At 39.9% G+C, this 27,717-nt stretch overlaps 1 protein-coding gene across 1 annotated transcript in view; it reads right to left on the bottom strand.

Annotated features, from left to right (window-relative positions):
• Positions 1-27,061, bottom strand: part of LOC139765807 (probable glutamate receptor) — an 88,903-nt gene extending 61,842 nt beyond the window's left edge. Inside the window, exons 1-3 of the mRNA XM_071693599.1 lie at positions 27,020-27,061; positions 7,970-8,073; positions 7,388-7,478 (exon numbers count right to left, since the gene is read on the bottom strand). Coding sequence (XP_071549700.1) covers positions 7,388-7,478; positions 7,970-8,073; positions 27,020-27,061 — 237 coding nt within the window. The remainder of the gene's footprint in view (positions 1-7,387; positions 7,479-7,969; positions 8,074-27,019) is intronic.
• Positions 27,062-27,717: the final 656 nt, after the last annotated feature.

Genomic DNA, 27,717 nt, shown 5'->3' with positions numbered 1-27,717 from the left:
ACCTCTTATCTGTGTACCAAATCATTTCCCTAACCCTCTCACTTTGCACACCCTCGACCAAAACACCCTATATCTGCCACTCTATCATCAAACACATTCAACAAACCTTCAAAATACTCACTCCATCTCCTCACATCACTACTACTTGTTATCACCTCCCCATTTGCGCCCTTCATTGAAGTTCCCATTTGCTCCCTTGTCTTACGCACTTTATTTACCTCTTTCCAGAACATCTTTTTATTCTCCCTAAAATTTAATGATACTCTCTCACCCCAACTCTCATTTGCCCTCTTTTTCACCTCTTGCACCTTTCTCTTGACCTCCTGCCTCTTTCTTTTATACGTCTCCCACTCAACTGCATTTTTTCCCTGCAAAAATCGTCCAAATGCCTCTCTCTTCTCTTTCACTAATACTCTTACTTCTTCATCCCACCACTCACTACCCTTTCTAATCAACCCACCTCCCACTCTTCTCATGCCACAGGCATCTTTTGCGCAATCCATCACTGATTCCCTAAATACATCCCATTCCTCCCCCACTCACATTACTTCCATTGTTCTCACCTTTTTCCATTCTGTACTCAGTCTCTCCTGGTACTTCCTCACACAAGTCTCCTTCCCAAGCTCATTTACTCTCACCACCCTCTTCACCCCAACATTCACTCTTCTTTTCTGAAAACCCATACAAATCTTCACCTTAGCCTCCACAAGATAATGATCAGACATCCCTCCAGTTGCACCTCTCAGCACATTAACATCCAAAAGTCTCTCTTTCGCGCGCCTGTCAATTAACACGTAATCCAATAACGCTCTCTGGCCATCTCTCCTACTTACATAAGTATACTTATGTATATCTCGCTTTTTAAACCAGGTACTCCCAATCATCAGTCCTTTTTCAGCACATAAATCTACAAGCTCTTCACCATTTCCATTTACAAATCTGAACACCCCATGTATACCAATTATTCCCTCAACTGCCACATTACTCACCTTTGCATTCAAATCACCCATCACTATAACTCGGTCCCGTGCATCAAAACCACTAACACACTCATTCAGCTGCTCCCAGAACACTTGCCTCTTATGATCTTTCTTCTCATGCCCAGGTGCATATGCACCAATAATCACCCATCTCTCTCCATCAACTTTCAGTTTTACCCATATTAATCGAGAATTTACTTTCTTACATTCTATCACGTACTCCCACAACTCCTGTTTCAGGAGTACTGCTACTCCTTCCCTTGCTCTTGTCCTCTCACTAACCCCTGACTTTACTCCCAAGACATTCCCAAACCACTCTTCCCCTTCACCCTTGAGCTTCGTTTCACTCAGAGCCAAAACATCCAGGTTCCTTTCCTCAAACATACTACCTATCTCTCCTTTTTTCACATCTTGGTTACATCCACACACATTTAGGCACCTCAATCTGAGCCTTCGGGGAGTATGAGCACTCTCCGCGTGACTCCTTCTTCTGTTTCCCATTTCAGAAAGTTAAAAAAATTCAAGGAGGGGAGGATTTCTGGCCCCCCGCTTCCGTCCCCTCTAGTCGCTTTCTACGACACGCGAGGAATGCGTGGGAAGTATTCTTTCACCCCTATCCCCAGGGATAATATACATATATATATATACACATACACACAAATACACACACACACGCACATATACACACACACACACATACATATATATATACATATGAAAAATGTAAGAAACAATTTAGAAAACTGAAACTTCTAGCTTGAAATGAAAAGAAAAAAATGAATGTCACATAATGGTTCAACCTCTGGCTATGGAAAAAGGAAATGTTTAATTTATTTACACAAAAGTCAGTAGTAGTTCTCATCAATTTAACCATTGTATCAATAAGCTTCAATGTCTAAGCTACATTTTTTCCAATTTCACTATTTTCTTGTCAAAGCACCATGTATGAAAACTATCACTCCAGTAACACAACTATAAACATTTACTTCCCCTTTATATATATATATATATATATATATATATATATATATATATATATATATATATATATATATATATATATATATATATATATTCTTTCTTTCTTTCAAATTATTCGCCATTTCCCGCATTAGCGAGGTAGCGTTAAGAACAGAGGACTGGGCCTTTGAGGGAATACCCTCACCTGGCCGAATTCTCTGTTCCCTCTTTTGGAAAATTAAAAAAAAAAAAAAACGAGAGGGGAGGATTTCCAGCCCCCCGCTCCCTCCCCTTTTAGTCGCCTTCTACGACACGCAGGGAATACGTGGGAAGTATTCTTTCTCCCCTATTCCCAGGGATAATATATATATATATATATATATATATATATATATATATATATATATATATATATATATATATATATATATATATATGTATATATATATATACATATATATATATATATATATATATATATATATATATATATATATATATATATATATATATATTTGATATTTATATATATATATATATATATATATATATATATATTTTTTTTTTTTGTTTTGTTTTGTCGCTGTCTCCCGCGTTTGCGAGGTAGCGCAAGGAAACAGACGAAAGAATGGCCCAACTCACCCACATACACATGTATATACATACACGTCCACACAAGCAAATATACATACCTATACATCTCAATGTATACATATATATACACACACAGACATATACATATATACACATGTGCATAATTCATACTATCTGCCCTTATTCATTTCCAACGCCACCCCGCCATATATGAAATAACAACCCACTCCCCCCTTATATGTGTGAGGTAGCGCTAGGAAAAGACAACAAAGGCCACATTCGTTCACACTCAGTCTCTAGCTGTCATGTAATAATGCACCGAAACCACAGCTCCTTTTCCACATCCAGGCCCCACACAACTTTCCATGGTTTACCCCAGACGCTTCACATGCCCTGGTTCAATCCATCGACAGCACGTCGACCCCGGTATACCACATCGTTCCAATTCCCTCCATTCCTTGCAAGCCTTTACCCTCCTGCATGCTCAGGCCCCGATCAATCAAAATCTCTTTCACTCCATCTTTCCACCTCCAATTTGGTCTCTCACTTCTCCTCGTTCCCTCCACCTCTGACACATATATCCTCTTGGTCAGTCTTTCCTCACTCATTCTCTCCATATGACCAAACCATTTCAAAACACCCTCTTCTGCTCTCTCAACCACACTCTTTTTATGACCATATATCTCTCTTACCCTTACATTACTTACTCGATCAAACCACCTCACACCACATATTGTCTTCAAACATCTCATTTCCAGCACATCCACCCTCCTGCGCACACCTCTATCCATAGCCCATGCCTCGCAACCGTAAAACATTGTTGGAGCCACTATTCCTTCAAACACCCATTTTTGCTTTCCGAGATAATGTTCTCGACTTCCAGATATTCTTCAAGGCTGCCAGAATTTTCTCCCCCTCCCCATCCTATGATTCACTTCCACTACCATGGTTCCTTCCGCTGCCAAATCCACTTCCAGATATCTAAAGCACTTCACTTCCTCCAGTTTTTCTCCATTCAAACTTACCTCCCAGTTGACTTGACCCTCAACCCTACTGTACCTAATAACCTTGCTCTTATTCACATTTTCTCTCAACTTTCTTCTTTCACACACTTTACCAAACTCAGTCACCAGCTTCTGCAGTTTCTCACATGAATCAGCCACCAGCTCTGTATCATCAGCGAACATATGTATATGCACATATGTATATGTGCGTTATACAACCCCCCTCCCCCCCATTTCCTTTCTAGCGAGGTCTCTAGATGTCATGTACCATGCACCGAAACTACGCCTCCCTTTCCACATCCAGGTCCCACAGACGTTTCTATGGTTTACCCCAGACGCTTCATAAGCCCTCGTTCAAATCACTGAAAGCACGTCAACCCCGGTATATCACATACTTCCAATTCACTCTATTCCTTGCACGCCTTTCACCCTCCTGTATGATCTGGCTCCGATCGCTCAAAATCATTTTCACTCCATCCTTCGAACTCTAATTTGGTCTTCCGCTTCTCTTTGCACATTCCATCTCAGACACATATATCCTCTTTGCCAATCTTTTCTCACTCATTCTCTCCATGTGTGTAAACCATTTCAATGCACATTCCTTCGGCTCTCTCAACCACACTCTTTTCCTTACCACAATTCTCTCTTAAGCTTTCATTACTTACTCGACCAAATCACCTCACACCACATATTGTCCTCATACATTTCATTTACAACACATCGAACATCCTCCGCACAACTATCTATAGCCCCACGCCTAGCAACTATATAGCTTTGTTAGAACTACTATTCCTTCAATCATTCCCATTTTTGCTACGAGATAACGTTCTCGCCTTCCACACATTCTTCAATGCTCACAGAACCTTTTCTCTTCCCCCACTCTGTGACTGACTTCCTTTTCCATTGTTCTATCCGCTGCTAAGTCCACTTCCAGATATCTAAAACACTTCCCTTCCTCCAGTTTTTCTCCGTTCAAAATTAGCTCCGAGTTAACTTGTCCTTCATCCTACTGAACCTAATAACCTTGCTCTAATTCATAGTTACTCTTAAATTTCTCCTTTTGCACACTTTACCAAACACAGTCACCAACTTCTGCAGTTTCTCATCCAAATCAGCCACCTGTGCTGTATCATCAGCGAACAACAACTGACTCACTTCCCAAACCCTCTCATCCACAACAAAGTGCATAGTTACCCCTTTCTACAAAATTTGCTGAAATTCTTCAAGATTATTTATCCGAATCTGAACGAATTTGTACTGTCTGATGTAGTATACATAGATATCCAAAAGGCTTTCGATAAAATACTTCACAAGAGATTTTTACATAAGCTCAAAGCACACGGAATCGGTAAAGAACTCTGTGCTTGGGTCATGGACTTGCTTACCTGACAAAAGCAGTTGCAATATTAAACGGCGAAGCCCTAGATTGGCTAGAAGTAACGAGTGATGTGCCACAGGGGTCGGTCCTACGCACAGTTCTTTTCATGAATTATATTAATGACCTAGGACTCGGCCTCATGTCTAAGATCTCCAAATCTGCTGACGATACTAAACTAAGAGGTAGAGCTATAAACAGGCGGGATTGCGAAATGATTGAAAGAAATATTAATTTACTAGCAGAGTGGTCAGACAGATGGCAAATGAAGTTTAATGTAGACAAGTGTAAAGTTATGCACTATGGAGACATGAATATACATTACGACTACTAACTATTCGGAAACACTCTAACTAAAGTAAATGATGAGCTGGACCTTGACGTTTTCATCAGTAACAATCTGAAATACACTAAACAGTGTCGAGTAGCAAGTAGAAAAAAAAAAAGGCTACCAAATGTTAGGTTTCATAAAGAGGGACATAGATCACAAGACACCAGAAACAGTTCTCACACTTTATAATTCTCTTGCAAGACTACACGATGAATATGTAGTCCAGTTTTGGTCCTTAAACAATGAGAAAGACGAGGAATAATTATAGTAAGAAGAAAGACGCGCAACAAAATTGATCCTATTCCTTAGAAATCCGGCATACAGAGATGCTAAAACAATTGGATCTCTTCTCCCTTAAATAACGTAGGCTGCCCGGCGACTTCATCCAAGTGTTCAAAATTCTGAACAAGTTCGATAAGGTAAACCACGAGCATTATTTCGAAATACGAGAAAATACGGTTACCAAGACAAATGGAGAAAAATTCAAAGCAGAGATGTAGCACTGACATGGGAAAAAGTTTCTTTCCCTAAAGGTGCGTTGAGCATTGGAATAAGTTTGCGTCAAACGCAGTGAATGTTAAGACTATACTTCAAAAGTGGCTTAGACAAATATTTCATAGAATCAAGTATATTCTGAGGAAAAAGAAATAAAAAGAAACTGTATAAACGACAGTGGTAACGGAGATTGTAAAAGGCTAACGTGCAGCAGCTGGAGTCGCTGATAGCTTCAACATTTGTCACATTTCCATGATCAATTCACTTCCGAAACATTAGTTTATCAATATGGATACCTAACGTATCCCTCCCAAATAACCTCGCTTACTATATAGTGTTTGTATGAAGTGCTTACCTTAAGGACCCAATTTTCTCGATAGTTTCCAAAAGATATGTAACTTTTCTTCGAGATATTAAACCACATACTTTTACCAAACTGATCTGATATATATTAGTGATAACCAGCATCATCTCTGCCATAAGAAAGTGATATTTAACACTTCTGCATCACTTAGTAGGTAAGCACCGTATTTATGTAATCTGGGGTCATCTTTTTCATTCCGTGGATCTTTATGAACTTTACAGTTTTATTAGAATTAGGTACGTACATCAATACTACTCTGGACTAGGATCTTATGGCATACAACGACACACGCTAGTGGACTGTGTGACGAGGCTGGCCAGCGTGTCCTGAACTAGAGTTTAGCCCGGCTTTCACCTGGGCACAGCTGTCAACACCTCACCAAGTGTTTGAGCGAACGGCCGCCTCTTCCTTGTATCGGCTACAGGTCCGCTTCACATGTTACACAAGATTGAATAATGCCTTGTGCTTGGTTCTTATAGACTAAGCAGTGAGCCAGTGAATATATTCCATGTAATGCAACTACATATGCACAACTCATAGTGAAATGATAAAGCTAGATACCTAATGAAAAAATAACGATATACAGCACGTGTATATATTACATGTGTATTGAGGACAGCAGTCTACTGAACATATTATAGCGTCTTGGTTTGCAGATGTTTGGTTTCTGTGCATCAAGGGTTTTAAACTATTCATTATTACTATTTTCAAATTTGTTAAGAATGAGCTTGTCTTCTCCTTGAATACACTACTAAATTTGTTATTGTGAGACAAACTTCTTAAACTCTAATAATGTGTCTGAAACATGAAGTTATTCTTCGTAATCTTTATGTAGGGCTAAGTCATATAAAGATCAGTAGCTATAAATCGAAGACCAAATTTTCAAACGGTGATCCTGTGAATTTGATGGTCTAACAGTATTTGACCCTGCAAAAGCGGATGGTCGAAGGAAGCATCCTTATCTTCTTCTTATATAGTATGACGAAGGCCTCATGAAGCACAAAAAACATCCTTTTTATGTTCTTTTATATTTTGACCAAGGCCTCATGAGAAGCAAAAAACAGTAGAGCGTATATTATATATATATGCAGGAATTTTCAGTCCGTACTTAGATATCTGAGCCTAATGTGGATTGCTTATGGGAACTTCACCTAGGGGTCCACTGACCTACCTTTCTACGTGATCGGATTGGTAATCTAAGACTTGCTTCGAATGAGGGGATTATTACATGTTGGGAAATACCTATTGGGTTACACGTTATGGGACCCGACTCTCGGTACCTACCTGTCTCTGAAGCATCCCCAGCATTCCAGTCCAGGACCCGTTGGCTGAGGGTCCGCCCCACACATGGTCTGACGGCTGCACCAACTCGTAGCTGCGCACACCAAGTAAATCCAATATTACTATCATTCCTATATTTGGTGTTTATTCACCTGTATTTCTATCTAATTCACCCTCTCCTTTTCTTCTTTTCCGTCAACTATGTACTTTCCCCCTCCTTCTCCTATAATATTAATCTCCACCCAGCTACTTTTCCCTATTCATCTTTTTCTCTCATTACTCTTATTTTCCCTATATTCAACTCATGGTGCATATGCATCAGTACAGTATTTCACGATGACATGTCTAGCATCATGCATAGATTCCTTCCTTTGCCTGTAAATGTTTTCAGCTCATAAAATGTACCTAGAAACCACGTATGGAAAATACTGAACACAAAATTAAAGAAGAATTTGCAGTAAATGAGAGGCTGTCAATATCATATATATGAAAAATAAGTTAATCATGATGTGAGAATTTCTTGCAATGAGTTGAATTTCATTAAGGTAAAATCAATTCTCCTCACAAATTTGTGTTCTTACTCACTCGAAGTTTGCCCTTTCTGCCAGGATGTCAAGGAGGTTGGCCATGGGTCCTTGGATCATGATGTGTCCGTCCTCCTGCCTGTCAATCTTAGTCCATGGTACCCACTGCGAGGGAAACAACGCTAAAGAAAAGCTCCAACAGACAAAGAAAAAACACAAGGAATGAGAAAGGCTTGAAGAACCATACATTAAGCACGAGTAGAAAACTCTGAAAATTGAATAACAAGACCTATATATTCTGGTGGATCCTTTTCACACTATTTTTATATTCATATGCGGGTAGTGCAGAAAAGTTGTGAATCCATGAGAAACAATTCTGCAAAAAAATATAGGTTCTCTGCGCCCACATCTTTAACGCCCTAAAGGAGCTCAAAAACTGAAAAATACGGTATCAAAAAAGCGCATTTAAAGAATAAAACTAAACCTGAAAATATGTTTGGTTTGAAGTGGGGTAGGTTTAATTTCATAGAAATTCACTTAGATGAAATATTTCTGAAATCTGAAAGTAACTGAAAAACTTCTTGAGCCCCCCAAAGGAAAGTAGAAATATATCATTTTTGCTAAGAATACCACCTGCTTTTGAAAAATCGCTAAAAATCTAATTGCAATATTTTTCAGCCATAGGTGCTATGATAGTGGTCTTGAATGCAATTGAAATATATAAACAACATTAGCTAAGAATGACATCTTCTTTATTACAGAAATATTAGATTCGTAAATAGATGCCATTGATTTTGTATGTCATATAAGTATTAATATGAAATGGAATTTGAAGTTTACTGTGTGGTTTTCCTTTAAGCTATAACAAGTAGTCTATTGTATACAGCTCTTCTTATTTCTGAAGTTCTGTACCTCAGAAATGTGAAGTATAGTATTTCAGAAATAACCCAGAACTCACGACGTGGACCCGCGTGGCTGCACTGTGAGGTCCACTCTAACTCCCTCATAACCACACAAACACATAAGCAGCTCTGTCTTTTTAAGTCATGAATTCTTTTTTTGAGTCAGATTTTGGCAGAGCCTTTCTGCTTTAAGGAGTTGTTCTAGTGTACCCATCTCTACTTATCTGACCACACATTTCAGTTGATGCTTCTGTAATTAGTTTTTTATGGCGTTTTACTGCCTGCGTGTGGCATGACATATTGAAATGATAATTTCCAATGGGAATGCCACTCTTGATGATGTTCGAGAACTGTATTTTCAGCAGTGCCATCGCGTCCAATTGCTCTCCTTTATGTTAGATCAACATCTGATGAAATAAGAAAACCTCGCATTTCTTTTATAATATCACTGCCGTTACCTCAATTCGGAGTAACATTAGTGATAAATTTTGATCCCGGCGCTTCTAGAAGACAATTATGCTTGTCATTTACAACGAATTTTGATAATTCCCTGCCTTTTTGTTCTCTGACAATAGTTTCATCCTTGCATCCATCAGAGTAAATGGCAGAAGGATTAGTTCTGTACCTCTCACTGACTTTCACTGCGTGCATTTTGCCTTTCACGGCGAGTTTTGTTTCTGTCAATAATCAGATTGGCATTGCTTTCATCAGTGTCACCTGCATCCTGCAGTAGTGAACTGGAGATAGTAACAGCATCCCTGTCTGATACGCCTGGTCTGTCACAAGCGCCTGCTGCGGCTGAGAAGTTAGAAGTCAAATGTTTTTTATTGAAATCTCTCTTGGCACTCGGAGGAGGTAACTGTCTGATGGTTCATATGAGCTTATCTCTGATTCTGAAGATGAAGGAAGAACTATAAAAGATAAAGATGAATGACCTAATTCAGTATCTTGTTTATGTATCCGTGTTTTTGTGTTCAGACTTTTTTCCAATACTCTAACTTTCTTGACGGTCTACACCATCAATTGTCATCTTTCTCTCTGACATTTGATCCATCAAAAATTCATGTTCATTTCTAGGAACTATATAGCTGGACAATTACAAGAATACATATGTAAACAATTACAAGCAGCAATATCAAGGAGAGCTTTTGCATGATCCTGAAATTCAATGAGCTTCATTTGATACGAGGCCATATCTTTTCTAGTGATATAAAAGTCTCTTATATTTTGTGTGATGATTATCGATCATATCTTCAATATTATTTTTTGATACAATAGGAATTGATGTTGTCTGCCAGATTTCCATGAAGTTAATAACTATGTCACAAATACCTGAAAATGCTGATTGCTTTGAAGTAGAGAATGACAATATATTTTGCTCCAGCTGGCATGCTTTCATCAAATCTTTATATGTTAGAAAAACAGCTTGTTTCAGTTGATCTGGTTGACCAAATATATGGCACTTAGTAGCTTGCCTAGTACTGTGGCTTACAATTTCACTGATGAAAATAAACATTAGACACCATTCCTCTAGGAACACTTAAATGCGACAGAGTGATGAGTTATCCTGTTGTTTGTTCCAATGAAATCCGAGCAAACACGAACTTATTACGTGATTGACAGGTGGCATGCAGATAAAGAGCACAAAATTGCCTAGTTTCTATGAAGAAATAATGTTTTGTGCTTGAATGACGTTAATTATGACCATTTAACGGGAAACTACTTCAGTTGGGGTAAATACTAGATTCTGCGCTTTATGGATTAAATTAATTGTTGAAATATTTGTCATAAACTTTTCACAATCTTTACATATATCTAAAACATCATTATTATAACAACTATGGCTAAAATATATTGCTATTAGATTTCTAGCACTTTTTTTCATCTAGGTGTTAATTTTAGCAAAAATGCTATATTTTCAATTTCCTTGGGGTGGGCGGGTGGAGGGATGCTGAAGTTGTTTGTTACTTCTACATTTCAGACATATTCTATTCAAGAGTATTCTTATAAGATTATCCCTACCCCACTTAAGAGGAAACTCATCTCAGCTTTAGATTTATTCTATGAATGCACTTTTTCACTACCATATTTTTCAATTTATGAGCCGATAAGATGTTAGTGCAGAGAAACCATATATTTTCTAGATTCTTTTCTCATGGATTCGCAAGATTTGGTAACTGAGTTTGGAGAAATGTGTAAAAAGAGAAAATTTCAAAATGAATATGAATAAGAGCAAGGTTGTTAGGTTTAGTAGGGTTGAGGAACAAGTTTGTTAGGATGTAGATTTGAGAGGAGATATTTGGAGGAAGTGAAGCATTGTATATATTTGGGAGTGGACTTAGAAACGAATAGAACCATGGAAACGGAAGTGAGTCACAAGGTGGGGGGAAGGGGCCAAGGTTCTGGGAGCGATAAAGAATGTGTGGAAAGAGAAAACGTTATCTCGTAGAGCAAAAATGGTTATGAGTGGAGGAATAGCAGTTCCAACAGTTTTATGGTTCCGGGATATGGGCTATAGATAGCCTTGTGCGGAGGAGGGTGGGTGTGTTGGAAATGAAATGTTTGAGGACAGTATGTGGTGTGACGTGGTTTGATCGAGTAAGTAATGAAAGGGTAAGAGAGATGAGTGGAAATAAAAAGAGTGTGGTTGAGAAAGCTGAATAGGGTTTCTTGAAATGTTTTGCATATATGAAGAGAATGAATAAAGGAAGATTGACAAAGAGGATATGTGTGTCACAAAAAGAGGTAACGAGAAGTGGGTGACCACATTAGAGGTGGAGGATGAATGCGGAAAACATTTTGAGCGATCAGGACCTAAACACAGAGTAGGATGAAAGGCGTCGTGGAAAGAATACACTGAATAAGAACAATGTGGTATACCGAGGACGACGTGCTGTCATTGAATGAGCCGGAGCATGTGAAGCGTCTGGGGTAAACCATGGAAGGATAGGTGGGGCCTGGATGTGGATAAGGAGTTGTGGTTTCGGTGCATTACACATGACAGCTAGAGACTGAGTGTGAACGAATAATCATATATATATATATATATATATATATATATATATATATATATATATATATATATATATATATATATATATTTTTTTTTTTTTTATACTTTGTCGCTGTCTCCCGCGTTTGCGAGGTAGCGCAAGGAAACAGACGAAAGAAATGGCCTAACACACCCCCATACACAATGTACACACACACACGTCCACACACGCAAATATACATACCTATACATCTCAATGTACACATATATATACATACACAGACACATACATATATACCCATGCACACAATTCACACTGTCTACCCCCATTCACTCCCATCACCACCTCGCCACACATGGAATACCTTCCCCCTCCCCCATCATGTGTGCGAGGTAGCACTAGGAAAAGACAACAAAGGCCCCATTTGTTCACACTCAATCTCCAGCTGCCACGCAATAATGCCCAAAACCACAGCTCCCTTTCCACATCCAGGCCCCACACAACTTTCCATGGTTTACCCCAGACGCTTCACATGCCCTGATTCAATCCACTGACAGCACTTCAACCCTGGTATAACACATCTATCCAATTCACTTTATTCCTTGCCCTCCTTTCACCCTCCTGCATGTTCAGGCCCCGATCAGACAAAATCTTTTTCACTTCATCTTTCCACCTCCAATTTGGTCTCCCACTTCTCCTCGTTCCCTCCACCTCCGACATATATATCCTCTTGGTCAATCTTTCCTCACTCATTCTCTCCATGTGCCCAAACCATTTCAAAACACCCTCTTCTGCTCTCTCAACCACGCTCTTTTTATTTCCACACATCTCTCTTACCCTTACATTACTTACTCGATCAAACAACCTCACACCACACATTGTCCTCAAATATCTCATTTCCAGCACATCCACCCTCCTGCGCACAACTCAATCCATAGCCCACGCCTCGCAACCATACAACATTGTTGGAACCACTATTCCTTCAAACATACCCATTTTTGCTTTCCGAGATAATGTTCTCGACTTCCACACATTCTTCAAGGCTCCCAGGATTCTCGCCCCCTCCCCCACCCTATGATTCACTTCCGCTTCCATGGTTCCATCCGCTGCCAGATCAACTCCCAGATATCTAAAACACTTTACTTCCTCCAGTTTTTCTCCATTCAAACTTACCTCCCAATTGACTTGACCCTCAACCCTACTGTACCTATATATATATATATATATATATATATATATATATATATATATATATATATATATATATATCTTTTTTCAAACTATTCGCCATTTCCCGCGTTAGCAAGGTAGCGTTCAGAACAGAGGACTGGGCCTCTGAGGGAATATCCTCACCTGGCCTCCTTCCCTGTACCTTCTTTTGGAAAAATAAAAAAAAAAAAAAAAACGAGAGGGGAGGATTTCCAGCCCCCCGCTCCCTCCGCTCCCTCCCCTTTTAGTCGCCTTTTACGACACGCAGGGAATACGTGGGAAGTATTCTTTCTCACGTATCCCCAGGGATATATATATATATATATATATATATATATATATATATATATATATATATATATATATATATATATATATATATATATATATATATATATATATATATGGATTTGTATGTAGCATTTATGGATCTGGAGAAGGCATATGATAGAGTTGATAGAGATGCTCTGTGGAAGGTATTAAGAATATATGGTGTGGGAGGCAAGTTGTTAGAAGCAGTGAAAAGTTTTTATCGAGGATGTAAGGCATGTGTACGTGTAGGAAGAGAGGAAAGTGATTGGTTCTCAGTGAATGTAGGTTTGAAGGTAGGGGTGTGTGATGTCTCCATGGTTGTTTAATTTGTTTATGGATGGGGTTGTTAGGGAGGTAAATGCAAGAGTTTTGGAAGGAGGGGCAAGTATGAAGTCTGTTGGGGATGAGAGAGCTTGGGAAGTGAGCCAGTTGTTGTTCGCTGATGATAGAGCGCTGGTGGCTGATTCATGTGAGAAACTGCAGAAGCTGGCAACTGAGTTTGGTAAAGTGTGTGAAAGAAGAAAGTTAAGAGTAAATGTGAATAAGAGCAAGGTTATTAGGTACAATAGGGTTGATTGTCAAGTCAATTGGGAGGTGAGTTTGAATGGAGAAAAACTGGAGGAAGTGAAGTGTTTTAGATATCTGGGAGTGGATCTGGAAGCGGATGGAACCATGGAAGCGGAAGTGGATCATTGGGTGGGGGAGGGGGCGAAAATTCTGGGAGCCTTGAAGAATGTGTGGAAGTCGAGAACATTATCTCGGAAAGCAAAAATGGGTATGTTTGAAGGAATAGTGGTTCCAACAATGTTGTATGGTTGCGAGGCGTGGGCTATGGATAGAGTTGTGCGCAGGAGGATGGATGTGCTGGAAATGAGATGTCTGAGGACAATATGTGGTGTGAGGTGGTTTGATCGAGTAAGTAACGTAAGGGAAAGAGAGATGTGTGGAAATAAAAAGAGCGTGGTTAAGAGAACAGAAGAGGGTGTTTTGAAATGGTTTGGGCACATGAAGAGAATGAGTGAGGAAAGATTGACCAAGAGGATATATGTGTCGGAGGTGGAGGGAACGAGGAGAAGAGGGAGACCAAATTGGAGGTGGAAAGATGGAGTGAAAAAGATTTTGTCTGATCGGGGCCTGAACATGCAGGAGGGTGAAAGGAGTGCAAGGAATAGAGTGAATTGGAGCGATGTGGTATACCGGGGTTGACGTGCTGTCAGTGGATTGAATCAAGGCATATGAAGCGTCTGGGGTAAACCATGGAAAGCTGTGTAGGTATGTATATTTGCGTGTGTGGACCTATGTATATGCATGTGTATGGGGGTGTGTTAGGCCATTTCTTTCGTCTGTTTCCTTGCTCTACCTCGCAAACGCGGGAGACAGAGACAAAGCAAAAAAAAAAAAAAAATAAAAATATAAATACATATATCTTTTTCTTTCTTTCAAACTATTCGCCATTTCCCGCATTAGCGAGGTAGCGTTAAGAACAGAGGACTGGGCCTTTGAGGGAATACCCTCACCTGGCCCAATTCTCTGTTCCTTCTTTTGGAAAATTGAAAAAAAAAAAAGAAAAAAAAAAAAAACAATGTTGTAAATGAAAATATTGAAGAGCTTATAGATTTATTTGCTGAAAAAGGACTGGTGATTGGGAATACCTGGATTAAAAAGCGAGATATACATATGTAAGTATGAGAGATGGCCAGAGAGCGTTATTGTATTATGGTAACTGATATACGCGCAAAAGAGAAACTTTTGGATGTTAATGTGCTGAGAGGTGCAACTGGAGGGATGTCTGATCATTATCTTATGGAGGCGAAGGTGAAGATTTGTAGGGGTTTTCAGAAAAGAAGAGAGAATCTTGGGGTGAAGGGAGTGGTGAGAGTAAGTGAGCTTGGGAAAGAGACTTATGTGAAGAAGTACCAGGTGAGACTGACTACAGAATGGAAAAAGGTAAGAACAAAAGAAGTAAGGGGAGTGGGGGAGAAATGGGATGTATTTAGGGAAGCAGTGATGGCTTGTGCAAAAGAAGCTTGTGGCATGGGAAGCGTGGGAGGTGGGTTGATTAGAAAGGGAAGTGAGGGGTGGGATGAAGAAGTAAGATAATTAGTGAAAGAGAAGAGAGAGGCATTTGGACGATTTTTACAGGGAAAATGCAAATGAGTGGATATTTAAAAGGAAGAGGCAGGGGTTCAAGAGAAAGGTGCAAGAGGTGAAAAAGAGTGCAAATGAGAGTTGGGGTGAGAGAGTATCAGTAAATCTTAGGGAGAATAAAAAGATGTTTGGAAGGAGGTAAATAAAGTGCGTAAGACAAGGGAACAAATGGGAGCTTCAGTGAAGGGGGCTAGGGGGCTAATGGGGAGGTGATAACAAGTGGTGGTGATGTGAGAAGGAGGTGGATTGAGTATTCTGAAGGTTTGTTGAATTTGTTTGATGATAGAGTGGCAGATATAGGTTGTTTTGGTTGAGGTGGTGTGCAAAGTGAGAGGGTTAGGGAAAATGATTTGGTAAACAGAGAAGAGGTAGTATAAGCTTTGCGAAAGATGAAAGCCGGGAAGGCAGCAGGTTTGGATGGTATTGCCGTGGAATTTATTGAAAAAGTTGGTGACTGTATTGTTGACTGGTTGGTAAGGTTATATAATGTATACATGATTCATCGTGAGGTGCCTGAGGATTGGCGGAATCCTTGCATATTGCCATTGTACAAAGGCAAAGGGGATAAAAGTGAGTGTTCAGAGTACAGAGGTATAAGTTTGTTGAGTATTCCTGGTAAATTATATGGGAGGGTATAGATTGAGAGGGTGAAGGCATGTACAGATCATCAGATTGGGGAACAGCAGTGTGGTTTTGGAAGTGGTAGAGAATGTGCTGATCAGGTGTTTCCTTTGAAGAATGTATGTGAGAAATACTTAGAAAAGCAAATGGATTTTTATGTAGCATTTATGGATCTGGAGAAGGCATATGATAGAGTTGATAGACATGCTCTGTGGAAAGTATTAAGAATATATGATGTGGGAGGCAAGTTGCTAGAAGCAGTGAAAGGTTTTATCGATTATGTAAGGCACGTGTTCGTGTAGGAAGAGAGGAAAGTGATTGGTTCTCAGTGAATGTAGGTTTGCGGCAGGGGTGTGTGTTGTCTCCATGGTTTTTTAATTTGTTTATGGATAGGGTTGTTAGGGAGGTGAATGCAAGAGTTTTGGAAAGAGGGGCAATTATGTAGTCTGTTGTGGATGAGAGAGCTTGGGAAGTGAGTCAGTTGTTGATCGCTGATCATAGGGCGTTGGTGGCTGATTTGTGTGAGAAACTGCAGAACCTGGTGACTGAGTTTGGTAAAGTGTGTGAAAAAAGAAAGTTGAGAGTAAATATGAATAAGAGCAAGGTTATTAGGTACAGTAGGGTTGAGGGTCAAGTCAACTGGGAGGTAAGTTTGAATGGAGAAAAACTGGAGGAAATAAAGTGTGCTAGATTTCTGGGAGTGGATCTGGCAGCGGATGTAACCATGGAAGCGGAAGTGAATCATTGGGTGGGGGAGGGGGCGAAAATTTTGGGAGCCTTGAAGAATGTTTGGAGGTCGAAAATATTATCTCGTAAACCAAAAATGGGTATGTGTGAAGGAATAGTTTTTCCGACAATGTTGTATGGCTGCGAGGTGTGGGCTATGGATAGAGTTGTGCGCAGGAGGGTGGATGTGCTAGAAATGAGATGTTTGAGGACAATATGTGGTGTGAGGTGGTTTGATCGTGTAAGAAATGTAATGGTAAGAGAGATGTATCAAAATAAAAACAATGTGGTTGAGAGAGCAGAATAGGGTGTTTTGAAATGGTTTGGTCACATGGAGAGAATGAGTGAGGAAAGATTGACCAAGAGGATATATGTGTCAGAGGTGGAGGGAACGAGGAGAAGTGGGAGACCAAATTGGAGGTGGAAAGATGGAGTGAAAAAGATTTTGAGTGATCGGGGCCTGATAATGGAGGCGTGCAAGGAAAAGAGTGAATTGGAAAGATGTTGTATACCGGGGTCGACCTGCTGTCAATGGATTGAACAAGGGCATGTGAAGCGTCATGGGTAAACCATGGAAAGTTGTGTGGGGCCTGGATGTGGAAAGGGAGCGGTGGTTTCGGTGCATTATTACATGACAGCTAGAGTCTGAGTGTAAGCGAATGGGGCCTCTGTTGTCTTTTCCTAGCGCTTCCTCGCACACCTGAGGGGGGAGGGGGTTGTTATTCCATGTGTGGCAGGGTGGCGATGGGAATGAATAAAGGCAGACAGTATGAATTATGTACATGTGTATATATGTATATGTCTGTGTGAGTACATATATGTGTACATTGAGATGTATAGGCATGTATATTTGCGTGTGTGGACGTGTATGCATATACATGTGTATGTGGGTGGGTTGGGCCATTCTTTCGTCTGTTTCCTTGCTCTACCTCGCTAACGAGTAAATAATATATATATACATATATATATATATATATATATATATATATATATATATATATATATATATATATATATATATATATATATATGTATATGGTAAAGTGTGTGAAAGAAGAAAGTTAAGAGTAAATGTGAATAAGAGCAAGGTTATTAGGTACAATAGGGTTAAGGGTCAAGTCAATTGGGAGGTAAGTTTGAATGGAGAAAAACTGGAGGAAGTAAAGTGTTTTAGATATCTGGGAGTGGATCTGGCAGCGGATGGAACATTGGAAAGGGAAGTGGATCATAGTGTGGGGGAGGGGGCGAAAATTCTGGGAGCCTTGAAGAATGTGTGGAAGTCGAGAACATAATCTCGGAAAGCAAAAATGGGTATGTTTGAAGGAATAGTGGTTCCAACAATGTTGTATGGTTGCGAGTCGTGGGCTATGGATAAAGTTGTGCGCAGGAGGATGGATGTGCTGGAAATGAGATGTTTGAGGACAATATGTGTTGTGAGGTGGTTTGATCGAGTAAGTAACGCAAGGGTAAGAGAGATGTGTGGAAATAAAAAGAGCGTGGTTGAGAGAACAGATGACGGTGTTTTGAAATGGTTTGGGCACATGGAGAGAATGAGTGAGGAAAGATTGACCAAGAGGATATATGTGTCGGAGGTGGAGGGAACGAGGAGAAGTGGTAGACCAAATTGGAGGTGGAAAGATGGAGTGAAAAAGATTTTGTCTGATCTGAGCCTGAACATGCAGGAGGGTGAAAGGAGGGCAAGGAATAGAGTGAATTGGATCGATGTGGTATACCGGGGTTGACGTGCTGTCAGTGGATTGAATCAGGGCATGTGAAGCGTCAGGGGTAAACCATGGAAAGCTGTGTAGGTATGTGTATTTGCGTGTGCGGACGTATGTATATACATGTGTATGGTTTTGGGTTGGGCCATTTCTTTCGTCTGTTTCCTTGCGCTACCTGGCAAACGCGGGAGACAGCGACAAAGAAAAAAAAATATATGTACATATATATATATATATATATATATATATATATATATATATATATATATATATATATATATATATATATATACATATATATATATATATATATATATATATATATATATATATATATATATATATATATATATATATATATACATATATATATATATTTTTTTTTTTATACTAATCGCCATTTCCCGCATTAGCGAGGTAGCGTTAAGAACAGAGGATAAGGACTGGGCCTTTGAGGGAATATCCTCACCTGGCCCCTTTCTCTGTTTCTTCTTTTGGAAAAAAAAAAAAAAAATGAGGGGAGGATTTCCAGCCTCCCGCTCCCTTCCCTTTTAGTCGCCTTCAACGACACGCAGGGAATACGTGGGAAGTATTCTTTCTCCCCTATATATATATATATATATATATATATATATATATATATATATATATATATATATATATATATATATATGGAGTGGGAGAAGTATAAAAGAAAGAGACAGGAGGTCAAGAGAAAGGTGCAAGAGGTGAAAAAAAGGGCAAATGAGAGTTGGGGTGAGAGACTATCAGTAAATTTTAGGGAGAATAAAAAGATGTTCTGGAAGGAGGTAAATAGGGTGCGTAAGACAAGGGAGCAAATGGGAGCTTCGGTGAAGGGCGTAAATGGGGAGGTGATAACAAGTAGCGGTGATGTGAGAAGGAGATGGAATGAGTATTTTGAAGGTTTGTTGAATGTGTCTGATGACAGAGTGGCAGATATAGGGTGTTTTGGTCGAGGTGGTGTGCAAAGTGAGAGGGTTAGGGAAAATGATTTGGTAAACAGAGAAGAGGTAGTAAAAGCTTTGCGGAAGATGAAAGCCGGCAAGGCAGCAGGTTTGGATGGTATTGCAGTGGAATTTATTAAGAAAGGGGGTGACTGTATTGTTGACTGGTTGGTAAGGTTATTTAATGTATGTATGACTCATGGTGAGGTGCCTGAGGATTGGCGGAATGCGTGCATAGTGCCATTGTACAAAGGCAAAGGGGATAAGGGTGAGTGCTCAAATTACAGAGGTATAAGTTTGTTGAGTATTCCTGGTAAATTATATGGGAGGGTATTGATTGAGAGGGTGAAGGCATGTACAGAGCATCAGATTGGGGAAGAGCAGTGCGGTTTCAGAAGTGGTAGAGGATGTGTGGATCAGGTGTTTGCTTTGAAGAATGTATGTGAGAAATACTTAGAAAAGCAAATGGATTTGTATGTAGCATTTATGGATCTGGAGAAGGCATATGATAGAGTTGATAGAGATGCTCTGTGGAAGGTATTAAGAATATATGGTGTGGGAGGCAAGTTGTTAGAAGCAGTGAAAAGTTTTTATCGAGGATGTAAGGCATGTGTACGTGTAGGAAGAGAGGAAAGTGATTGGTTCTCAGTGAATGTAGGTTTGCGGCAGGGGTGTGTGATGTCTCCATGGTTGTTTAATTTGTTTATGGATGGGGTTGTAAAGGAGGTAAATGCAAGAGTCCTGGAAAGAGGGGCAAGTATGAAGTCTGTTGGGGATGAGAGAGCTTGGGAAGTGAGTCAATTGTTGTTCGCTGATGATACAGCGCTGGTGGCTGATTCATGTGAGAAACTGCAGAAGCTGGTGACTGAGTTTGGTAAAGTGTGTGGAAGAAGAAAGTTGAGAGTAAATGTGAATAAGAGCAAGGTTATTAGGTACAGTAGGGGTGAGGGTCAAGTCAATTGGGAGGTGAGTTTGAATGGAGAAAAACTGGAGGAAGTGAAGTGTTTTAGATATCTGGGAGTGGATCTGTCAGCGGATGGAACCATGGAAGCGGAAGTGGATCATAGGGTGGGGGAGGGGGCGAAAATTTTGGGAGCCTTGAAAAATGTGTGGAAGTCGAGAACATTATCTCGGAAAGCAAAAATGGGTATGTTTGAGGGAATAGTGGTTCCAACAATGCTGTATGGTTGCGAGGCGTGGGCTATGGATAGAGATGTGCGCAGGAGGATGGATGTGCTGGAAATGAGATGTTTGAGGACAATGTGTGGTGTGAGGTGGTTTGATCGAGTAAGTAACGTAAGGGTAAGAGAGATGTGTGGAAATAAAAAGAGCGTGGTCGAGAGAGCAGAAGAGGGTGTTTTGAAATGGTTTGGGCACATGGAGAGAATGAGTGAGGAGAGATTGACCAAGAGGATATATGTGTCGGAGGTGGAGGGAACGAGGAGAAGAGGGAGACCAAATTGGAGGTGGAAAGATGGAGTGAAAAAGATTTTGTGTGATCGGGGCCTGAACATGCAGGAGGGTGAACGGAGGGCAAGAAATAGAGTGAATTGGAGTCATGTGGTATACAGGGGTTGACGTGCTGTCAGTGGATTGAAGCAAGGCATGTGAAGCGTCTGGGGTAAACCATGGAAAGCTGTGTAGGTATGTATATTTGCGTGTCTGGACGTGTGTATGTACATGTGTATGGGGGGGGGGGTTGGGCCATTTCTTTCGTCTGTTTCCTTGCGCTACCTCGCAAACGCGGGAGACAGCGACAAAGTATAAAAAAAAAAAAAAAAAAAAAAAAAAAAAATATATATGTATGTATATTTTCATTATATATTTTGATTTGTCGCTGTCTCCCGCGTTAGCGAGGTAGCACAAGGAAACAGACCAAAGAAATGGCCCTAACCACCCACATACACATGTATATACATACACGTCCATACACGCAAATATGTATACCTATACATCTCAACGTATACATATATATGCACACAGAGACATATACATATATACACATGTATATAATTCATACTGTCTGCCTTTATTCATTCTCGTCGCCACCCCGTCGCTCATGAAATAACGACCCCCTCCCCCCAAATGTGCGTGAGGTACCGCTAGGAAAATATAACAAAGGGCACATTCCTCCACACTCAGTCTCTAGCTATCATGTAATAGTGCACCGAAGCCATAGCTCCATTTCCACATCCAGGCCCCACAGAACTTTCTATGGTTTACCGCAGATGCTTCATATGCACTGGTTCTATCCACTGACATCACGTCGACCCCGGTATACCACATCGTTCCAATTCAGTCTATTTCTTGCACGCCTTTCACCCTCCTGCATGTACAGGCCCCGATCACTAAAAATCTTTTTCACTCCATCTTTCCACCTCTAATTAGATCTCCCACTTCTCCTCGTCCCCTCCATCTCTGACACATATACCCTCTTGGTCAATCTTTTCTCATTCATTTTCTCCATGTGACCAAATCATTTCAAAACACCCTCTTCTGCTCTCTCAACCACACTCTTTTTATTACCACACAGCTCTCTTACCCTATTATTACTTTTTCGATCAAACCATCTCACACGATATATTGTCCTCAAATATCTCATTTCCAGCACATCCACCCTCTTCTGCACAACTCGATCCATAGCCCACGCCTCACAACCATATAACATTGTTGGAACCACTATTCCTTCAAACATACCCATTTTTGCTTTCCGAGATAATGTTTTCGACTTCCACATATTTTTCAACGCCTCCAGATCTTTCGCCCCCTCCCCCACCACATGATTCTCTTCCGCTTACATGGTTCCATCAGCTGCCAAATCCACTCCCAGATATCTATAACACTTCCTCCAGTTTATCTCCATTCAAACTTACCTCCCAATTGACTTGTCCCTCAACCCTACTGTACCTAATAACCTTGCTCTTATTCATATTTACTTTCAACTTTCTTCTTTCACACACTTTTCCAAACTCAGTCACCAGCTTTTGCAGTTTGTCACACGAATAAGCCACCAGCGCTGTATCATCAGCGAACAACAACTGACTCACTTCCCAAGCTCTCTCATCCACAACAGACTGCATACTTGCCCCTCTTTCCAAAACTCTTGCATTAACTTCACTAACAACCCAATCCATAAACAACCTTTGAGACATTACACACCCCTGCCGCAACGTACATTCACTAAGAACCAATGACTTTCCTGTCTTCCTACACGAACACATGCCTTACATCTTCGATAAAAACTTTTCACTGCTTCTAACAACCTGCTTCCCACACCATATATTCTTAATACCCTCCACAGAGCATCTCTATCAACTCTATCATATGCCTTCTCCAGATCTGTAAATGCTACATACAAATCCATTTCCTTTTCTAAGTATTTCTCACATACATTCTTCCAAGCAAATACCTGATCCACACATCCTCTACCACTTTCGAAACTACACTGCTCTTCCCCAATCTGAAGCTCTGTGCATGCCGTCACCCTCTCAATTAATACCCTCCCATATAATTTCCCAGGAGTACTCAACAAACTTATACCTTTGTAATTTGAGCACAAACTTTTATCCCCTTTGCTTTTGTACCATGGCACTTTGTATGCATTCCGCCAATCCTCAGGTGCCTCACCATAAGACATACATACATCAAATAACCTCAACAACCAGTCAACAATACAGTCACCCCCTTTTTTAATGAATTCTTCTGCCACACCATCCAAAACTGCCGCCATGTCTGCTTTCATCTTCCGCGATGCTTTATATATATACATATATATATATATATATATATATATATATATATATATATATATATATATATATATATATATATATATATATATATATATATATATATATATATATATATATATATATATATATATATATATATATATATATATATATATATATATATATATATATATATATATATATATATATATATATATATATATATATATATATATATATATATATATATATATATATATATATATATATATATATATATATATATATATATATATATATATATATATATATATATATATATATATATATATATATATATATATATATATATATATATATATATATATATATATATATATATATATATATATATATATATATATATATATATATATATATATGGCTCTTTCTTTTATACATCTCCCACTCAATTGCATTTTTTCCCTGCAAAAATCGTCCAAATGCCTCTCTCTTCTCTTTCACCAATAATCTTACTTATTCATCCCACCAATCACTACCCTTTCTAATCAACCCACCTCCCACTATTCTCATGCCACAAGCATCTTTTGCGCAATCCATCACTGATTCCCTAAATACATCCCATTCCTCTCCCACTCCCCTTACTTCCATTGTTCTCACCTTTTTCCATTCTGTACTCAGTCCCTCCTGGTACTTCCTCACACAAGTCTCCTTCCCAAGCTCACTTACTCTCACCACCCTCTTCACCCCAACATTAACTCTTCTTTTCTGAAAACCCATACAAATCTTCACCTTAGCCTCCACAAGATAATGATCAGACAACCCTCCAGTTGCACCTCTCAGCACATTAACATCCAAAAGTCTCTCTTTCGCGCGCATGTCAATTAACACGTAATCCAATAACGCTCTCTGGCCATCTCTCCTACTTACATACGAATACTTATGTATATCTCGCTTTTTAAACCAGGTATTCCCAATTGAGTGGGAGATGTATAAAAGAAAGAGACAGGAGGTGAAGAGAAAGGTGCAAGAGGTGAAAAGGAGGGCAAAGGAGAGTTGGGGTGAGAGAGTATAATTAAATCTTAGGTCGAATAAAAAGATGTTCTGGAAGGAGGTAAATAAAGTGCGTAAGACAAGGGAGCAAATGGGAACTTTAGTGAAGGGCGCAAATGGGTTGGTGATAACAAGTAGTGGTGATGTGAGAAGGAGATGGAGTGAGTATTTTGAAGGTTTGTCGAATGTGTTTGATGATAGAGTGGCAGATATAGGGTGTTTTGGTCGAGGTGGTGTGCAAAGTGAGAGGGTTAGAGAAAATGATTTGGCAAACAGAGAAGAGGTAGTAAAAGCTTTGCGGAAGATGAAAGCCGGCAAGGCAACAGGTTTGGATGGTATTGCAGTGGAATTTATTAAAAAAGGGGGTGACTGTATTATTGAATGGTTGGTAAGGTTATTTAATGTATGTATGACTCATGGTGAGGTGCCTGAGGATTGGCGGAATGCGTGCATAGTGCCATTGTACAAAGGCAAAGGGTATAAGAGTGAGTGCTCAAATTACAGAGGTATAAGTTTGTTGAGTATTCCTGGTAAATGATATGGGAGGGTATTGATTCAGAGAGTGAAGGCATGTACAGAGCATCAGATTGGGGAAGAGCAGTGAGGTTTCAGAAGTGGTAGAGGATGTGTGGATCAGGTGTTTGCTTTGAAGAATATATGTGAGAAATACTTAGAAAAGCAAATGGATTTGTATGTAGCATTTATGGATCTGGAGAAGGCATATGATAGAGTTGATAGAGATGCTCTGTGGAAAGTATTAAGAATATATGGTGTGGGAGGCAAGTTGTTAGAAGCAGTGAAAAGTTTTTATCGAGGATGTAAGGCTTGTGTACGTGTAGGAAGAGAGGAAAGTGATTCGTTCTAAGTGAATGTAGGTTTGCGGCAGGGGTGTGTGATGTCTCCATGGTTGTTTAATTTGTTTATGGATGGGTTTGGGTTATTAGGGAGGTAAATGTAAGAGTTTTGGAAAGAGGGGCAAGTATGAAGTCTGTTGGGGATGAGAGAGCTTGGGAAGTGAGTCAGTTGTTGTTCGCTGATGATACAGCGCTGTTGGCAGATTCATGTGAGAAACTGCAGAAGCTGGTGACTGAGTTTGGTAAAGTGTGTGAAAGAAGAAAGTTAAGAGTAAATATGAATAAGAGCAAGGTTATTAGGTACAGTAGAGTTGAGGGTCAAGTCAATTGGGAGGTAAGTTTGAATGGAGAAAAACTGGAGGAAGTAAAGTGTTTTAGATATCTGGGAGTGGATCTGGCAGCGGATGGAACCATGGAAGCGGAAGTGGATCATAGGGTGGGGAAGGGGGCGATAATCCTGGGAGCCTTGAAGAATGTGTGGAAGTCGAGAACATCATCTCGGAAAGCAAAAATGGGCATGTTTGAAGGAATAGTGGTTCCAACAATGTTGTATGGTTGCGAGGCGTGGGCTATGGATAGAGTTTTGCGAGGGAGGATGGATGTGCTGGAAGTGAGATGTTTGAGGACAATGTGTGGTGTGAGGTGGTTTGATCGAGTAAGTAACGTAAGGGCAAGAGAGATGTGTGGAAATGAAAAGAGCGTGGTTGAGAGAGCAGAAGAGGGTATTTTGAAATGGTTTGGTCACATGGAGAGAATGAGTGAGGAAAGATTGACCAAGAGGATATATGTGTCGGAGGTGGAGGGAACGAGGAGAAGTGGGAGACCAAATTAGAGGTGGAAAGATGGAGTGAAAAAGATTTTGTGTGATCGGGGCCCGAACTTGCAGGAGGGTGAAAGGAGGGCAAGGAATAAAGTGAATTGGATCGATGTGGTATACCGGGGTTGACGTGCTGTCAGTGGATTGAATCAGGGCATGTGGAGCGTCTGGGGTAAACCATGGAAAGCTGTGTAGGTATGTATATTTGTGTGTGTGGACGTGTGTATATACATGTGTATGGGGGTGGGTGGGCCATTTCTTTCGTGTTTCCTTGCGCTACCTCGCAAACGCGGGAGACGGCGACAAAGCAAAAAAAAAAAAAAAAAATATATATATATATATATATATATATATATATATATATATATATATATATATATATATATATATATATATATATATATATAAGCCGAGAGAGTACTTATTTACTTACGCACGAGTACTTACGACCAGAATCTGCCAATAGGCAGAGCTAACGACTCACTGCAGGAAAGTACAGGTTACCACGAACGAGTCGCGTGAGTCATTCGTTCGTAAGTGTTATTTCTGTGATGGAGAGATTGTGTGTTTGTGGAATGAAAGCCATCAGCTACAGTATTGGTTTGGTAGAAAGAAAATACAGCCATGTGGGCTAAAGGAATGATAACGGACAGCCAATGAAATTCATAGGCTTTCAGTACCGGCATTGCTTCCCTCTGGTCAGTGGCTGCCTACTGCTTACCAGAGAGAGCAAGGGAGAAGACAGGAGAGGAGTTGCAGGGGGGATAAGAAGAAAGGGAAAAGAGAAAGAGAAAGAAAAAATGAAGGAGAAGATAAAAAGGGAAAAATGGAAAGGAAGGACGAATGAATAATGGAAGTTGTCAGCGGAAAACCAGGAGGATTGTGTATAATGCTCCACCCACAGTTTATTAGTTAGGTGACTGTGTCAATAGGAGAGCTATGCATATCCAGACAAACGGATATGTTTGAACGGTGACAAAATATAATGGGAGAAAAATGTTCATGGAATCAATATTACCTGATATTATGAAGCAAGTCACCTGGGACTGTGTGACTTACCTCCTCAGCAGCTATCCTGAGGAAGGATCTGGGGGATGACATAACACCGCTCATACTTCTTCCCCTTTCTTGTTCCCTTGATTTTTCATTAGTTTTTGTTCTTCTCTTGATCCTCGTCTTGCTCACCTACTCTTTTTTATGGTCAGTCCATCAACAGCTGTTGAAATATATGTATAGTTATTGAAGCGTTACACAGTTCGTTATAGAAGCAAGAAAATTGTTTTTGCACGGTGTATTACTCGTGTCCTAGGACACTGCTGAGGTATATGAACATACTTGTGTCCTTGATACTGCTGATGGTATCACGTTAACAGATCCATCAGGAATAACTAGCAAACATCAAACTTACCTCCCAATCGACTTATCCCTCAACCCTACTGGACCTAATAACCTTGCTCTTATTCACATTTACTCTCAGTTTTCTTCTTTCATATACTTTACCAAACTCAGACACCAACTTCTGCAGTTTCTTACATGAATCAGCCACCAGCGCTGTATCATCAGCGAACAACAACCGACTCACTTCCAAAGCTCTCTCATCTACTACAGACTGCATACTTGCCCCTCTTTCCAAAACTCTTGCATTCACCTCCCTAACAACCCCATCCATAAACAAATTAAACAACCATGGAGTCATCACGCACTCCTGCTTCAAACCAACATTCACTGAGAACCAAACACTTTCCTCTATTCGTACA

Source organism: Panulirus ornatus, chromosome 56 (genome assembly GCF_036320965.1).
Source record: "Panulirus ornatus isolate Po-2019 chromosome 56, ASM3632096v1, whole genome shotgun sequence".
Lineage (NCBI taxonomy): Eukaryota > Metazoa > Arthropoda > Malacostraca > Decapoda > Palinuridae > Panulirus > Panulirus ornatus.
This window is presented reverse-complemented; position numbering and strand designations above follow the sequence as displayed.